General features: G+C 37.2%; 1 protein-coding gene across 3 annotated transcripts in view; it reads right to left on the reverse strand.

The window, feature by feature from the left end:
- Positions 1-6,842: 6,842 nt before the first annotated feature.
- The window catches only part of TP53INP2 (tumor protein p53 inducible nuclear protein 2), a 40,908-nt gene continuing 28,605 nt past the window's right edge, over positions 6,843-19,145 (reverse strand). For 2 of the 3 annotated variants that reach the window (XM_029284337.1, XM_015816998.1), the window contains exons 2-5: positions 16,842-17,213; positions 10,023-10,061; positions 9,713-9,851; positions 6,843-8,629 (exon numbers count right to left, since the gene is read on the reverse strand). In XM_029284337.1, coding sequence (XP_029140170.1) covers positions 8,380-8,629; positions 9,713-9,851; positions 10,023-10,061; positions 16,842-16,965 — 552 coding nt within the window. In that variant the 5' untranslated portion in view covers positions 16,966-17,213 and the 3' untranslated portion in view covers positions 6,843-8,379. The remainder of the gene's footprint in view (positions 8,630-9,712; positions 9,852-10,022; positions 10,062-16,841; positions 17,214-19,145) is intronic. The other variant, XM_015816999.1, reaches the window with a different exon arrangement.

Here is a 19,145-nt window from a genome sequence, read left to right on the forward strand (position 1 = left end):
GGACTGGTTGGAGACCCCTGGTTTAGAAGTTAATAGTGTAACTACATGCGGAAATGAATTATTGTGCTGCTTGAATGTAATTAGCTAGATCTGGTAAGCATGAAGGCAAAACATTTTGAATTTGAAATATTTTGATTTTGGAGCACTTAACAGTAAGCTCTGAATAGATCTGAGACCCTTGTAATGGGATCAGAAGAATCTTTCATTTTATCTACATATTAAGCTTGTGAGGTAGATTGGACTAAGAGAGTGGCAAGTTCAGATTCATTCATTCCTTCAAGTATTGGGTTAGGATGCTGTGTGAGCCCATTTCAATGCATCAGATGTGAGTTATGATATGGCATTCTTTTATTCTTTTTATTTTCCTTGATATTTTGAACTCTGTTAGCCACATCAAGTCACTTGGTGACTGGACAGCCATATAAATTGAAGTATTTGACTTCTATGATATTCATATAGTCTAAACCATTCCACCTCTCATTCACTTGTATGCAGAACCTTTCTTCAAAATTCTGGAGGGTTATACAGGATGGTTTGTTTGTTGGCAAACACATCAGTGATGTTTTTAGTGAAGCACGGCTTCTGCCTTCTGCCTGGATACTCTTCCACATATCCCATGTTACCAAAGTGCATTTTTGATACAGCCAAGGTGAAAGAGACCACCAGATCTACTTGGATCTTCTGGCTGAGATCAAGTGTAAATAGACTGCAGATTCTTGTTTTGGCTTCTTTGTGATTTTCCACAATGTTTTTTAACTGATTTTGATAGGCTAGCAATTTTAGAAAAGATGTTATTGTCCCAATTTGTTTTCATTTCAAGACCTTGTCTCTGACTCTGAAGCCAAGAGCTCCAGAACTTTAGAAATCATTTTGTAGTTCTTTTTCAGGCTGGCATGCATCAATTACTTCAAAAAGAAGTAAAAATGGTTTTCAGCAAGGTATGATGGGCTTCTAGAATCCATATGGAGAGAAACTCATTGTAGTGGGGGAGAGGGATTTGGGAGACTTATATAGGGTAGGCAGGCCAAATCACCAAGTTTAATAAAATATTCATACAATTTACCCTTCTTGGTCCTGTAAATGAATTGGTTAAACTAGGAAGGCAATATGTCACACACAAACATTGCTTGTTAAATCACATTGTTTATGAAATAAAGGAAAAAAGCACCAAGATTTGGTGTAACCTTCTCACTCTGACTTTCTCTGTAAATAGGAGCCACATGAAGCTCTGATAACCTACAGTGGCAAAGATGTGCAAAATTTATAAAATTCAAAAAAAGATGAAGACATTTTCATAGAACTGTCTATACCTATATATTTTACTATTTCTAAATTCATACGTTTCTTTAAGAGACAAAGATTAGTAACAGACACAGACATTTAGAAAATTTTCCATTCAAATCAAACATTTTTGAAACATGTATTTTTAAGATAACAGTTTGTTTTGTCCCTGAGTCCATGCCTTAGATTTTCAAGATACAAAAGAAAAAGACAAAAAACCTAGAACTCAGCCAGTCTTTCAAGTCTGTCATTATAACAGTCTCCTACTGATTCAAAATCATTGCATAGCCAACTCAGCTTTAAATGTTGAATATTAATAATGCGCTTACATGTATTTATATACACATGCACTATAAGGTGTTTTTGTTTTTAAGCACCCTTCTGTTGACTTAATATTACAGAGTGAACATTACAGACATGTGTATAGTTGTGATTTTCAATATTATTGCAATAAATCACATTTTGTAAGAGGACCAATTTTTGAATTGCAGCCATAGTGAAATAATGCAGGCATTTTACAAATGTATTAGATGACAGTTTGCACAACAACTGAAAGTCTTTTATTAAGTGTTTGGAATTTGCTTTGCAATTGTGAATGTTTGTGTTTATACAGTAACTGGTGCAGATTCATTTTATTTTCAGAAGTCAAATATGAGATGTAAATATGGTGTTTTACTATCTCCATTTTACCTATAAAAAAAATCAGGATGTGGGGCCTCATTTTAGCCTTCAATGAAAAAATAGCTGGAATTTCTCTTTAATAGATTCAGCTGCAAAAGAATAAACAGTTACGCTTGTTTTCTTTATTGGGTCTACACATGTTGTTCAAAGAGGTTAAAATTCTAGTTATATTTTTGCATGTTGGGAAGCTTTGTTGCTTATCTTTCAAATGATGTTGGATCTAATTCTAGATGAGAAGTAGAAAGCATTTCTTTATTTTGATTTATGTTGCTGGAAAATATTTTTGAAGTAGAGCGCTGTGGAGAGGAGTAAAACTGTGATCTAAATAATTTGGGTTTCTGGGAAGTTTAGCTCCATGATTATACCTTTATTTCTTCTATATTACAGGGATCTAAAAATTATTTTGCTGGCCTAAACAATGATCCTGCTTCTTACTATAATATAGTAAAGTAATTTGTCCCCAGCAATAGCCAGGCAGAACTATTGGGGGACGTTGTAGGTAGGGCATGATATAATGTGCCTGCAATTTGCTTTGAGCATATCTGACAATCAGAGGCATATAACAGAACCTTGCTGCTGTAAACATATTTAAGGCATCTCATGCTTCATGAATCTGGTGTGTTGATTTCCCAGTTGTCTTTATAGCATTCAATTCAATTGGAATAAGATTGTATCGTTGTAAGATAAATGTTATCACTGGTGAGGTCCAAGGCATGTGTGTATGTGTGTGTATGCACGCACACATGCATGCATGCACGCCTTCAAGTCAGAAATATTTGTGCACATGCACAGACACACTCATAAATATATAAATTTGTCAACTGGCCATTCAGTATCTTTCAGGTTAAAGTAAGACTATGGCAAGATTTCAGAAGTGGTTTGCTGCTGCTTGCTTCCTAGGGTTGATAGAGAGTGACTGGCCTATTGGCAAGAAGTTGCCAAAATGCTTTACTAATTACCTCACACAAATGGTCTGGGAGAAGCAGCAGCATTTATCAAATTTTGGCTGATCTTAAAAAAATCCATGCACATTTAGGCCAGGAAAGTGCTTGGGCAATTACCAGCATATCCAATGGCTTTAAGCTAGACTTGGAAAAAGTCGGAGGCAAACCACTGACAACATAGTTGCATCTACTTAACATTCTAGTAAAACTCAAGGGAGTCATTTGTAATTTAAAACAGTAAACCCAACTTAGTACCACTTAGTTATGTATGTTATCTGTGGAAGGTCAACATTTAGGAAAAGTTGCTGGTGCACAACTAGGGCTATAGTCAACATAATGCATATTTTAGCGACTTTTAAAATAGGAATCAACACCCTGGAACATTTGAGGTATTTTTGGGCATCACAAACCAATTATTAGGTGTCTAATGTTAGATCTACTTTAACATTTGTAACAGTAACTATTACATCAATGGAATTGATTTTAATTTTTCTGAAGCATTTAAATTTTCTTAAGTATTAAGTAGAAGAAGGCTGGGAAGTAAAACAATTCAAAGGATTCATCTCTGTTGATCTGTAGAAACTGAACTTTCTAATTTTACGTTTAAATATTTCATCAAAATTTGATATTAAGATATACGTGTATAGCTTGGCTAACAATGGCAACTTGGACTAGAATTGCTAAGTGATGCAGTCATAAAGCACAATGCCATGTGACCATGCAGCTTAGCAACATCTGTTCCGGCAGTCCTGGTTGCTGTCATTTGTAAGTAAGGACTTCACCAGTCATTAAGCAAGGACCTCGCATAGCTATAACTTATCACTTCTTGCCACCTTTCCCACTGATTGATTCTGAGAACCGCAGGGAAGGTCATAAGTACCACTCATTCAGCACCACCACAAATTTCAGTAGTTGCTGAATGAATGGATGTAAGCCTATAAGGCTACCCTTATAGGCTCACCAAAATGTGTACTCTATCCCCTAAATTCTCTCAGAAAGTTATATATTAAAATATCACATTAGTAATTCCCTATCTTTCAAGTGATAAATCCTTCATGAAAATCTAGATATCTAAAACATTTATGTTTGACTTACATTGATAAGTCAGCTTGATTTCCCAATTTCCAAGAAGCTGCTGTTACAAAGTCATTTAATCAGAGGATAAAAGTTGCAAGCACAAAATTAAAAGAAGTTAGAATAACTTGGTTTATTTGCACTTGAAGGGAACTGGAATGTTCTTTGATTACTATAATGTTGGTACATCTGAATTATATTTGCCTAATCATATTTGCCACCTGAATTGCTTTCTAAATAAGTCTTAAGAGAAGCAGAAGATGCAATTTGGGAATACAGTCTATTTTAACTATTTGAAATATAGTCTATTTCAGCCCTATTTCAACTCTAAATTAAATAAATGCTCTGAAACCAATATCAAATTAAGTATATTTGCCATTCACATCATCTGTACCTCACGAGTCAGAAGTCCTATAGCTTCCTGGAAAAGCATGATCATTAGCACATATTGACAAATATAAATATTATATTATATTCTGAAACAACCAAGATGCTGACAGGGTTGGTATTCTTGGCTGCTATCCTAGAGCTCAAGAGGTTGTGCCAAGGAAAAGATAAGAACTTCCAGTGATGAAGTTTTGAGCTTCTGGCTTGCTGCTATTAAGATTCCTTGCCAGGTCTCCATAGCAGTAACTGGTGAACAACAACAACAACAACTGTTCAAGGCAGAAAGGCCAATCCATTGGAAGTAAGGAATGAATTTGTCATCAATTTCATTACAGTAAGGATTAAGTGATTAACACCAGCTAATTCCTTGATAATCAGAATGAGCGATTTAGAAACTATGTTCAAGTATCTGATTATGGATGGGGAAAGAACAAATAGGTGGGAATGACAGTACTTGGGGAAAGAAGCAAATCTTTTAATATCACTTGGATCTCTATTCTTTTTGCAAACACTTTTTCATAGTTTTATACTTTTCTAACATTTAAATGAATTGTTTTAATTTTGGAGATAAGTATTAGGGTTACCATCTTTATTTCTGGCAGGATAGTGTTCATCAAGAACATAACTGAATGGGTACTATTAGAAAATTACCAAAATAATTGAAGTCTACCTCTAGATAGAAAACATTCTGTTTGTTCATCCCTTGTAAGTTTTAGATATATAGACCCGGATGCATAGATCCATTATATTACATAATTCTTTTAACACAAGGATTTTGTTTTTGGATCATAACATTTTCCAATGGTATATATGACAAATTACTTTGTAGTTAAGATTCTTCAAAAGATAATTAAAACATGAGAATTTGTCATTCAAAATAAAACTGTATAAAACTGTATACCTGTGTTCTTAAATACCGTACATATAAATTACTCCCTAGATTTAAATATAGAGATATCAGAGGAGAGAATAGAAATAGTCATATATTTATCACATTTCTACTTGTTGAGTTATATTGATATGAAACTCTTGTACTTTAGGGGGGCAATATTATCTCTTCATGTATTGATTTGGGTGGTGTTTTTTTCCAGATCTAGTCAATAAGTGTGGCAAAACCATGGATTACTTCTGCAATGCAAATAAATCTCCCCTTTTTAACTAAACTCAAAAGAGGGTTTCTAAGATTTTATTTTTTAAAAAATATAAACAGTCTTAAATTGTTCTGAGGTAAAAGTTCCTAAAATCAATACAGGGAATGAATTTAAATATGGTATCTGCATCATATTGGAAAAGTATTTTTAAGAATAAATGTAGCTGAAAAACAGGATGTGAATATTCTCATTTTCCTAATTAGAAGGAAAAACAACAACAAACAGGAAAAGTATTAAATGAAAAAATTACCCTATCTCTGTTGTGGCTTTTAAAAAGTGTTATTTTTAATGGAGCAACACTTTTCCAATTCAACCTCAAAGAAATCTAGCTCACTCAGAAATAATGTTGATTTGAAGAGATAATCCCCATGCACAGACAAGGAATAATACCATTCAGTGTTGAAATAAACTTTGAAGGGGAGTCCAAACTTTCAAAATTTAGATGCATATTATTTTTTTTAAAGCAAGGTGGACAGAGGGGTGCCTGTGGATCCTAGTATGCCTGGAAACATTCTCTTTCCTATCTTCAGATTCTTGCCCCCATTTTGTAAAAGACCCCTTGAATTTAAATAAACATAGGAACAGCACAAAGTAAAGACCCAGCCACTAGCATCAACTTATTTCATCAGAAATCCTCCGAGTCCCATTCTTAGAAAATTGGGTGTGGTCGCAACAAAAGCCTCATTGACCTTCTCGACCAGAAAAAAAAGTATTGGGAAGTGGGAAGGATCCTGCATAGCTAGAGAGAGTTACAAAGCAACTTTGCCAAATTGACTTCTGTTAAATGGGTGTTTTGTGATGAGCCACACTGCTGTGGAAATCCTTTTATGAGTACTCCAATGATAAGCTTTGAAAATTCTAACCCAAGTAGGTTTCTTATCCCTACTTTAAAGGGCACTTCTGTACTGAAGAGCCCACACATTTCTCTTTGCATTCACTTATTTAACAATTCAAAATCCTTTTTCCTTTGATGTGTAGTGTAAAACTTATATATTATTTAATGCACTAGCGTTTTCTGTTTAGTATATTCTTCCCTATATATAGTGTCTTTCAAATATGCTGGACTACAGTTTCCATCACCCAGTGTGGGCCTTATGATTTCAACACACCTAAATGGCACAAGATTAAAGGAAAACACTTTAGAAATGCTCCCTATGAAGGCTATGTGTATTTCCTTTGCAAGAGTGTCCATAATCAGCCTCATGGAATCGTTTTAAAAAGCTGCAAGCCTGTAAATTTTTATGTTTCTTTTAAAATGTCTTTATGCATACACGAGGCTTTTCACTCAACTTGATTTTAATTTAGATATTTTTAATTTAAAAATAACCAGAAGCTGGGATGCTGCAAAACAAGCATACCAGCTTATAATAAGAATGCCCCTAGACCTTATAGGCATCCTTTAAAAGTCCTTAGGAAATAAGGATTGGTGGGTAGCTACAGCAATGCTTACATTGAAAAATGCTCTCCTGCCTAGAAAGGTAAGCTGGGGTAGTGGGGAGCAATCTGTCCAGTTGGCTTTCTGGTAAATGGGTGTTCTCAAACATGTTATGGGACTTATTTGGATTTATCATGGGCCTTCATTCCCAGGTGCACCATTTTCTAAAAGTGCCCCAAAGCTTCCAAATGTGCCTCTGAGCCTCAAAAGTTGTGCATCTTTTTCTAAACACTTGATCATTAAATTATAGAGCCATTAATATTATTGTAAGAAACTCCTTGATAACCATGCAACTAATCAAACAGGAAAAGTACTCATACCACTTTGCCCTTTTCATAATCACATATCCTCTGTAGTATTTGTAAATTGTTAGTGTTAATTGCATCTACTCAAAATGGGCTCTCAAAGTTGTAGTTTTGCATCATGTGACAACCTGAACAGAGAATTTAGGTTCTATCTATATTCCATTTAACGTCAATGGCAAAATTCCCAGAAATATTCATTGTATTGCCTTGCAGCCTCAAGGCAATTAAGGATATTCCTTGATAATTCATGAGCAGCCATTACATCAACTCATCAAAAGAAACAAATATACAAATTATTTATTTTTCATGGAGGGAAGTATGTTAAAATACATGTCATTAATCTTTAACTTGGGATCCATTAGGTTTCTTTCTTGTTTTTTTGTGTTCCATTTTGCACAGAAACCTGGTATCTCCAGTTGACATCACAATCTGTTAGGGATTTTTTTGTGTCATGAGCATGATGTCAAAAAGAAAGGCACTGATGTCACAGGCTCTCTAGTGCAATAACAAGGGATGAAAAATGACAGGGCACCATGTTCCTCCTGTAACTTATTTAAATTAAAATAAAGGTGATGTATTCACTGGAAGCACCAAATTAGTCTAACACTGGCAACTGCTACAATAGCCAGTGTGTGAATTCATGCTACCTAAGGACCAAGAAACACACTCACACAAAAAACATGGTCTCTCTTAACAACCAACATACATATATGTTTTTCCAACACTTAAAAAAACCCTATATATTGGAGTTTCAAAGTTGACTTGCTGTCTTGTTTCTTAATGTTAGCAAGGCATGTTGTGTTTCATTCACTATGAGATCCAAATCAAAATCTGGAAATAGGATGTAGAGTAGGAGATGGGACATTAAAGGCAAAAAAGTCATTGATCAGAAAACGTACTTTTTGCTAAAAATGGGGAATAAAGCTCAAGAAAAGCCCACAAAAGATCTACCATTTAATGTTGCAAGTTCATGAGAATGTAGGAAATTCTCACAGGGAGGGACGATTAATTTCAGAAAATGAGTGAAGACAACCCTCTTGGATGGAAAAAGCATTGTGAAGAGCTAGTGAAGCTAAAAGTTAAAAGGATAATGCCCCACAGTGTAGACTTCCTGAAGTAGCTTAGTAGTTGTACTGGCGCTGGCATGGTTGGTAGACAAAATGGCCTTGGGATTTGGCCCGTTGTGGGCGGCACTCTCTGGCACGGTTCTGCCTCTTCATGACTTTCTGACTGAACTTGTGCTTCTCTGCCAACTGCTTTGCCCTCTGAATCCGACGCACTTGATTAACCTTCTCCAAGATGGCAGTCTTGGTAGCAAGAGAAGTGGAGTGATGTGGGGGACGGCGCTGTAAACAGTTTTCAGGTATTTCACTGTAGAAAAAGGCATACAAAGTGAGGTGGACACAGCATTTTTGATATGGCAAGGCCCTATTTCAAAGAACAAAGGGCATATCGTTTTCTCTAAATAGCAAAAGAGCGATTCATAAAAATTAATGTAAGTAACTCATCCATAAATTTGGTAAGGAACACAGGCTACAACTCCCACAATATACAACAAAATGCACAATAGCTGTATGTATAGACAATTCATGAAGTGTCCCTCCTACTTTTTTCAGGGTATATGTAACTGGATCTGTTCAGGTAGTCAGTTCAACTATGCAATGAAAACCAAAGGAGAGCAAATGGGGATCGCTGTTGGTCTCATGCATCCTGGCAGCAGGGGGCGTATTTGAGCATGAATCTACTGTAATGTATATTCACTGTCCTCCACAGGTAGCAAAATTCCTGAGTTACATCATTCCAGCAAGTAGGGAAATGTACCGATGTAAACAACATTAGTAAGTGCTTCTTGCTTGTCTATATGATTCTAATCACAGAGAGGAATCGAACGTCCAAATAAGAATTCTATCATATTTGTAGGCATATTTGGAGCTCACAAGTATGAAAAGTACTCTGTGAAAGTTGAGAATATCTGAATATACTTTTATTTTGCTACATCAAAGAATCCATCTGGAAAACAAAAAACATTTAACTGGGAGAGTGACATTACAGCCAGCCTAATAAAATAGGAAGTGATAGTCAAATAAGAACTTAGCAGCATTTGCAAGAATGAAATTCCTTAAGCATTCTTTTTACAATAAATAGGATCCTGCTCACATATACTTTGAAGTAAGTCCCACTGATTTCACAGACCCTTCAAAAAAATGGAGGGAGGAAGTTTTTCCAAGTTGTTGCAATCCTCTCCTAACTTCTGGCTCCTTTTGGATGTACTTTTATATAAGTTTAAATGTATACATACAGTATTCTGCTTGCAATGCTGGGAGATATAACCTTAAAACACTGAGAACCCACCAGCTCAGAGAACATTGAGCTACAGTATATTTTTCCCTAACTGAATTTTGTGAAAAGGAACCTGGGAGGCTCTGGAACTATTAGGCCCTATCCTAAACTTACTTCTCCTGGATGTTCTCCTCAGGATCCTCTCTTTCCACAATGATGCTGGTGGTGGTGGTGACATATACAGACATGCTGGGATGTTCAATCAAGAGGTCCTCCATAGGGCTGCTCTCCATACTGACAGGATCTGGACCTTCTGCAGTAAAACAGGGGGGAGGGGTAACAAACCAACTCTCATCCATCAAGCAGGGGTCAGGCTGAGAGGGCATGGACCTGCTGACACAATCACTGAGGGAGTAGGGTGAAGACGTGGTAGGTGGAAGGGACCCATGGCGGCAACGGGAAGCGCAAACAGAATCCTTCTCACCTACCCACTGCTGAGTGCCAAGACTTGAAGCCAAACTATCTAATAAGAGATGGCAGCAATCACCGGCCACACAAAATGGGACAGCCAGAACAGCAGCAACAATGACACAAACAACATTCAAAAGAAACATCATAGTGCAAAGCCATTCAACAGGAAAGCATGGCAGTGCAGGGTGCATACAGGAAAGAAAACGATGCACACATTCAATATATTCAATGGATGGGAAGGAAGAGGGAAGGGAAGGAGAAGAGAAAGGAGGGGCATTATTAGTGAAAAAGATACCCCAAAGGCATTGGTATGACTCATCCTGAAGTCTTCCCTGAGGGCTTAGGACTGGCCAAAGAGGTTTTTCTATCCTGTGACTCCAATACTCAGCATCACTTGAGATTGCAGTTATGTGTCACTTGTGGTGTGCTTTCTGACATTCTTTGCCACATTGTCAGGTGTTCCATTTGGTATAAACCACTGTGTGCTATTTTATTTGTGGCCATAAAATAAGTCTACTTCAGTTGCCTGTGTAAATATCCCAATAATTATCATGCTGCATAAAGGAGGGAGATAAATATCCTGAACCAAATCAGGTGGTAGATTATGCTACTGGTTATTAAATAACCAAATAGACACAAGAGTAAAAAGAGTATTTGCAAATAATAAGAATGCCTAAATCTCTCCCAAAGGGTAAAAATCAATTGCTGATCAGCTGTAGATACTAATGTCTTTAAATGTGTGCTGTTCTAAATTCAAGGAGATTACAGTGAGACTTTATTTTTGAAAAAAGGAACAAAAAATGATTCCAGAAGGAAACTTGGGAACAGGAAGGATGATTTAAAATTAGATGAGTGGCATTTTTAGCAGACAAGGATTATTTTTAAAGTGCCTCCCTCAATAAAACATACTTTCTAGCTTATCCTACTAAAATTGACCCAATCACTAGACACTAGAAGAGAGATTTTTTTAAAAAAAATTAAAGCAATAATCCTATACATTTTTAGAGAGATCTATCAGCCTCAGCTGCATAATTTTAACAAATATTACCCCAACATTTATCATGTAATTGACACTTGTTTGCAACTCTTGGAAGCAGCTCTGTCTTTTCTCAGGCTCATGTAGTAACCTCATTGGCTTTACTTAACTTCTCCAGTTTCAGGGGGGAAATTGGATTGTTTTAAAGAGTTGCATCAGGTGCTGTGTTTGTACCCCACATGCTTCAAAACATCTCTTTGGGATTAATGTAAGTATTACACATTCCTATTAAGCATGTAAACCTCAAATGCTAAAAGGTCTATCAAGCTGGATGATCACCAAGTTTGCATTGCAATGACCTGATTCTCTCCCACCTCCTGAAAAATGTCATTTGAGGTCTCTGTACAAAGAAAAAAAAATGGCCTGACTGTCTAGATGTCATCCTTCCTGCATATGAACTCATACTGAAAGCTGGGATGGTGGCACCCTAGTTATGCAGCCAGACAATTTTTCTTCCAGTTGTATGTTGCAGCAGAAAGCCTTTACATAGGAGATGGGTGGGGGAGGAACAATGGCCCATTTTATCCCAGAGACTGGGAAGGAAAATGAAGCCTGTTTGTTACAGGCAATTTATGTAAGCAGAGAACAAGCTGAACAGTTTTTTTATAGGCACCATAAAACTGACTTAAAAGATGGTGGTGAGGCTTGTTGATAGGTTGCTTCTTAAATTCTACGTACCAGAGAGCTCCCAGTTCAGGCAGTGGAAGCAGAATTAGCTAAGAGTTCTCACAAACAGGAAAGCAGGCCATGTCTAATCCCCCAGATTGTCTATTGTCGCAAACTGCAAAGCAGACGTTTTGCTATTTGAACGGTGCCACAGCTGAGCTGGAAGAAAATGTCTTTGGCTGTTAAGGAGGGTGATGTCATGGGAACATGGCAGCATGTTGCTATGTCAGAATTGATGTAAACATCACTTGTGGAGAGCCTTCGGGAGTGGATTTTCAGGACACAAAGGCAGCTGCGGTTGACAGAGATTTGGAGCTGCTTTGTATTTCTGCACAAAGCCAATGCTCACAGTATTAATTCTTTATTGTATTTGCCTTCACGTTGCCATTTCCTTCTCTACTGCAATCATTCCCAATGTGATATTCCAGAAACCTTTGCCACCTAAATTAGAATACTTGTGTTGCAATGCCCTTTTCCTTGATTTGTTGGTTTCAAAGCTAAGGCTTGGAAGTATCTTTACTAACTCAGATCATCGCAGAAAATTGAAAATTTTAAAAGTCTTCTTTTCACAGTGTTTCTATTAGAACCAAACTGGACTTTTGTATGGCTATCACTACCCAAGCCCATGGGCACAACACTAAGATTACACATGGAAACATTTGCTTCAGTTACTGGGGCATTGTGGACACCCCAAATCAAGTCTCTGGTTAGATCTGCCTACCTTGGGGAAGGGAATTATCTAAAGAAAAATGAACTGGCCTCTTGTTTTGATTAAACAGGCGAGCTCTTTCCCTGTGCTATTTACCTAATTCTGAATCGCCCTGCCTCAAAGCATCTCTAACTGCAGAAGGAAAAAAGCATTGGCTGCTGTAACAAGTTTTATTTTATCCTCCATAATAGGGAAGCAAAACTTGTTTCTTCCAAAGGGTAGCAGGAACTCCAGAATCACTCCAAAAGTACCAGTGCAATATAATATGCTACTATGATGAAGGGGGAAAATAACTAAGTGCATATGGGATAATAAGATTAACCTCATTGAATGGAAGTTTCAATTTAAATTATATCAACTTTTGTTCTTGTCTTGTTTGGGGGAATTTGCCTTCGGGTGCAGAGTTCACCAATCTTTCCAGCTCTGCGGACTGGCTGAGGGTGTGTGTGTGTGTGTGTGATGGTTCTATGTGAGTGGTGGGCAAGTACGCACAGCTCCATTCGCACACACGCGTCAGGCACACGTGCCCGCCGCTCATGTAAATGGAACATGTGCATGTGCACTTGCCCACTGTTCGTGCAAATGGGGATGCATGTGCGCACTCGCCCATCACTTCCGCAGCCCAGTTTCAAAGGGCTCAAGGCCCGGTAGTGCCTCCTCTCATGTGATCTTGGATTTGAAAGCTGGGCATTTCTGCCCTGGTGCAATGGTATGTGGGAAAGACCCTGGGAGACAGGAGGGAGAGCTGCAGACTGGACAACTAGTATATAACTCGTATCTCAGTCCACAAAACAGGGAGAGTGTGGGAAACATTTCAGAAAAGACCCTCCCTAGTTTTCTAGAGAGAGAAAGGAAAGTATGGAAGAAATACTTTCAGTCTTGTAAAATTCTGTTAATATAACCTTATAATAAAGATAGAGCTAGTACTCCTGAACGTGTTTCTTAACTGGACTACTTCACTGGGCTAACATCTGGGCAATGACCTCAGCAGCTGCAAATTACTTTGCTCCCAACACACAGCTTTCACCACATCTTCTGAAGCTCTATGCACAATTCTAGGGTCACTTGCACAAATACACCAACACAGTCTTACTTACACACCATTCTCACACTCCCGTATAAGGATTAATAAGTCAGCAGGCAATTTAAAACAGGGGAAAACATGGAATCCCATGCAGTCTCTGTCAGAATTCTGATCAAAACCAAAACTCCCTGCAGCTTTTCTAAAATTAAATGGAGAAATCATGGCAGCTCACCTGCCTGGCTTCCATTTCAAACAGCAGCAGCAATTCTGAATTCTCATGTATTTGTATACAGAATACAGGAATATAAAGTGTTTCATGCATCAAGTATAACTTCTTTTTCAAAAGTATTTAAATTAGAATTCTCATAGACAACAAATTGCATACTGTGTACCAGTGCACTGATCCAATTATCTCATAGAATGTAATGTAGATTATGATTACTTAATCCAGAGCTGTGCCTGCAAATTTTGAAGGCGATTATCCTAACTGCCTAAGGACAACAGTTGCCTATTATTTTATTAGCTTGCAAAATATATTGTTTGCAATCTGGCCCTGGAAAGAAACTTTACTGAAATAAATGGTGCCTACTTTCTACTTCCAAAACAAAATGAATTTTAATAAAAGGCCTTGATCTATTGTAATTCATAGAACCCTGGTGCTTAGATTTAATTAGAAATCCAAATCATCTCACAATTAAATATTACCATTTATTCTGCTAGGTCAGGGGTAGGCAACCTTGGCTCTTTTATGACTCGTGGACTTCAACTCCCAGAATTCTTGAGCCAGCACGTCCACGAGTCATAAAAGAGCCAAGGTGCACCTAGCCCCTGTGCTAGGTGAACTGAGATCTTCTGATAGAAAAAGATTCTGGTTTCTATTTAAAATTGTTTTTCTTCATTCTCTCATTTTCTCTTTGTTAGCCTACTACTCATAATATTAAAATAGGAAAACTTTAAATTCTTATGATAATCCAATTTATTTACAAAAACATTAGCTTGATGCTTAAGCAGATGACATCCTCCCTCTGTTGTAGAAAAATAATGTGTATGTCATTGGACTACTCATCACAGCTGATGGATTTGAAAGTGGATACTCTGCTGATGTCTTAATAAGTCTTGTGCAATTCTGGTACCAGGAAGAGGGTGATCATAATTATATCCCTGATTAACCAGAGGAATGTGGTTAGCTTTTTGTTTTTGTTTTTCCCCCCAAGCAACCAGCATTGCATTTTAATTAAGATGTATACAGACCATGATTATTTTCATATAATCATTACATATAGTGATTATTTTGATTTAAACCAATCTTCTCCAATTGATGCCCTCCAAACAGAATTAGTTTTAATTCCAATATCCCCTAGCTAATATAGTAGCTATGCTGGTTAGGAATATAGAAATGAAAGAAACACCAGGTTACCAAAACTGGATAGCATATAAATTTAATAAAATATTATGTATTGTAATGGGGGGAGGTGATGGCTCAGCGGTTAAAGATGCTAAGCTTGTCAGTTGGAAAGCTGATAGCCTGAGCGCTACATGACAGAGTAAGCTCCCATTACTTGCTCCAGCTCTTGCCCACCAAGCAGTTTGAAAGCATGCAAATGTGAGTAGATAAATAGGTACCACTTCGGTGGGAAGGTAAACAGTATTCCGTGCACCTTGGCATGTAGTCATGCTGGCTACATGACCATAGAAATGTTTTTGGACAATGCTGACTCCCTCGGCTAGGAAATAGAGATGAGCATTGTCCCCTAGAGTTGGAAACAACTGGACAGGGGAAATCTTTTACCTTTATGTACTGTTATTATTATTTGTTTCCGGAAATGTTATGAAACATCCATCATTCTCACCAATGTTGGCTGGGTTAACTCACATACTGCAATATGTAAAAAGATGGGGAAAATGTGGGCCTTCAGATGTTGCTAAATTGCAACTGTCAGCATTCCCTAACATTGGCCATTTTGCCTAAGCCTATTGGGACTTATAACTCCAGCTATAAATTCTGGAGGGCCAAAGGTTAGGAAACAGTTGAGGCAAGGAACTATATTCTTTCCTCCAGATGTCTTTCTTTCATAATGCCACGTTTGTAAAACCTGTGTCTGTCATTAAAAAAAAGGCAACTCTACATTTCCCCCTTAGTCAGAAACTGCTGGTTAATGAACAGATTATCCTCATCCACTACTGGTAGTTCACTTGGCTTCCATCCCTGCCATTCAATGCATTCAGTTTTTTTGTGCTTCTTGTCTCTTCTCCAGGGAGAAGTTATGCACTGTTCTCCACAATGTTTTGAATAACTACTACAAATGCTCATTGCATGATCTGATGGTTGTATGGAAGGGAATTGTGGTTTAAAGAAATTTGGAAGATACCAAGTTGACTCTGTCTTTTTCAAGAAATAGCTGAGCTAAGGCAAGAGGGGGGCCCTGAGCCCTATTGTTTAGCTGCCTTATTCCTGTCTCTCAACTGTTTCCCACAGTTCACCTAAACAACTTTGAGGCATTTTCATTTGAATTATATTGGAGAAGTTTAAATTCATGCATCTGTATTCCACAACAAATAATTGATAAACAGTTGAACATTGGGAAGGAATATTGGAGAAACAGGATTGTATGCTGCCTTGCCCCATTTTCTCAGTCATTCAATAGGAGAGTATGTTGCATCTGCTAATTCTCCATGCCTTATTCATGACTGTAGCACTCATTGCTTAATGCTCTAGTTTCTGTTCAGAAGTGTTAAAGGCTCTTACTGCATGAAACACATAAAGCCAAAGACACAGATCAAATGCAATCATGTTCTTAAGGAAACAACAATACTTTTAATCTGAAACCTGTTTTAAAGTATACTCCAGTATACAGGGAAAAGTAAAAAGGGAAGTATTGTAGTTTAGTTTTATGTCAAGATATTAAAATGTCACTTAATAAAAATAAAGAGGATTGGTAAGAAGAAATAAGTTAAAAACTAAGGTATGGAGAACATTATTGACTTGGCTTCTTCACTTAATTTGCAAGCAAATTATTGCCATTAAAAATGGTTGAGTCATATAATTTCTGCTCAACAGCAAGGCAGAAGTCTAGCTGGCCTGAAAAACTAGTCTGGAAAACACAATTTCAAGCTAAAAATGTAGTTGTAAACAGATTATTTGGATTCTTGCCAGACATGGTTTCAAACATGGGTATGGGAGAGAAGCTCTTGTAGATAGCTAACGTAACCAGTGATCAAGGACTATCTATGTATAAATTTAAGAATTGCTGCCTAACTTTACTTTTGTTCCAATTTCTCCTTGTTTCTTTTTTTCCTCTATATCACTTTTTAAAAGTGCAACTAGTCACACTCCTTACATTGTGCAATTTGAGAACAGTTATGTGAGAATCCAATCATTTACTCCAATGTTTCTCACCTGGCAGATCAATAATAAGCCATCCATCTTCTTCTTCCTCTTTAGAAACAAAAGGCTTAGGTTCTTCAACGACTTCACCTGAGCTGCTATCATTGAAGAAGAGGCTGGTGAAACGCTGGAACATGGTGGGAAAAGGATTTCTAATATAGACTTTGAAAGAAAAATGGAAGCACGGCTATAAATGCTTGTTTCAGTGCGTGTAGCCAGGAGATGCTTCGGTGGTGTAAATTTGGGGAGAAATTGATGGACGAGTCTTCCAAAAACGCAGGAGCTGTCTGATGCTGGGGTATATTTTCCCCTCTGAAGTCTTATCTGATTTGAGTTCTCTATAGTGCAATCATAAGGTTCTTCACTTGGTTTCAGTGTAAAGGCCTGCAAAGATTAAGGGTGGGGTGGAGAGAGAGAGAGAGAATATAATTTAATTTTTTTAAAAAAAAGCAAAAGTGCTTTGAATCACAAGGAACTCAGATGATCCTGATAAAGAAGGGGAAGAGAATTCCTGGCATAGATCATAAACTTAATTTGCTCTGATTCTGACCTTTTCCTGATGTCTTTTAATTTCATCTCTATAGGGTAGCCTTCCTTCTTACTCTCACTGAAAACCTTTCTTTAGTGATGACTTGAGCTCTTTGAAGATCCCCTGAGTCTTGGGGAAAGACTTTACCTACAGGCCCAGCCTAGTTGTATTAATGTGAATATGTTTTCCCTCATAAACATGCAAAGTTGCTTCCTGTTCTAAGACCCTGAATTGGATTTGTTAAGAGGACAAATTCAGGATTTCTTTTGATACTCATATTGCAAGTAATAGTTGCTAATTCAGGATATCAGTCAATTAATTGTCTGTTTTCTTACCCCTTACTTTCATTCTACCCTTGAACTTTTCTACTCCAATGAATCCTGCCAATTTGAGGCCATCTCTTGGGATTAAAAATTTAAAATCTCCCTTCAGTTGCACTCAACTCTACGTAATTTTCCTTGGCATCAGTAAAGCACACATTTATCATTGCCACCTTCTGAGATATTTTATTTGGCTAACCCCAGTCTAATCACATCTATGGGATTTCTTGATGACCTCTCACCCAAGCACCCTCTTCAGTTTTTGAGACCTGGCAAGATTCAATAAGGTGTGCTATATGTCCCATATTTGACCATGTTAGCTGGAGATTTTAGACACTGCTGTTTCAACCCCTCTATAAGACACAATGTTGGGATTACCTCACTATCTCCTCACACCTGATATTAACAATTCCAATATCATCACTGTCCACAATACGGAATTATAGCATGTTGCTGTTGCTTAACCCAGTGACTCTTTTTCTTCATCTATTACCTTCTTTAAAATCTAGCTTTTATGTATATCAGTGATACAACTAACTTATTTACTTCATTCTACCATAATTAGGTTTTATAATACACAACCCCAAGTTTCTGTATGTGGTTTTCTGAATTGGATCCTTTTATAACAGAAGTTTGGCAGACATTTTTACTAACACAATACACAAAACAACTTAGCACACTTATTTTACTTGCAGATATAGTACGCCACCACTAGGCTCTCTTGCATTTGTGTTTTTGCTTTTCCCCCAAAATCTATCTTCTCACCCACAAAAAGGTTTCCTGCAATTGCTATAAAGCACTAGGCATAATTGCTAGTATTATTTTATTCTTGCTGCTATTAACTATCAGCTTGCTATGCTAAGTCTAGATACCAGAAACAGACTAACAAAGGTTCATCAGTGGTCAATCTATTCCAATCTTCTTTACTGAATGTCCCTAAATGAGTTGGACTACAAAACCAATGACATCCCAGTCATCTTGCCCATAGGACATGATCAGCTTTGCAATCCAACTTACGGGTGGGTTTTAGGTTGGGGAAAATAGGTTGCTTTTGCAATTAAAGAACTTCAAGGAGAAAAATCCTCCCACCCACTCCCAGCAAATATTTCCACTGTTAAAAGAATCAGTCTGTGGTTTCAATCTGACATTTAAACTAGTGTTATGCATTTCTGTCTTGCAGTTCCTCAACAGCTTTCTTCTAATATGTTTTTCTATCTAATTTTCAGAAAAATTGAAAATTTATTTCAAAATTTTCTTGATTTTTTAAATGTTATCTTATTGCTTTTGGTGAAAGGCAAGGCTGTTTTGGGGATTAGGGTTTATTGTTACCCCTCTTTCCATCATTATGAAGCCCTCCTGGCTGCTTTCACATCTTGAAAAAGCCAGATAATGGGGGATTCCTTCCCTTAATGTAAGTGTGGGAAGCCAAGAAATTTAAAGAGCCTTTGAAAGATAGCTAAGAGAGAT

This window comes from Protobothrops mucrosquamatus, unplaced genomic scaffold (genome assembly GCF_001527695.2).
Source record: "Protobothrops mucrosquamatus isolate PMUCROS unplaced genomic scaffold, P.Mucros_1.0 scaffold547, whole genome shotgun sequence".
NCBI classification, from domain to species: Eukaryota; Metazoa; Chordata; class Lepidosauria; order Squamata; family Viperidae; genus Protobothrops; species Protobothrops mucrosquamatus.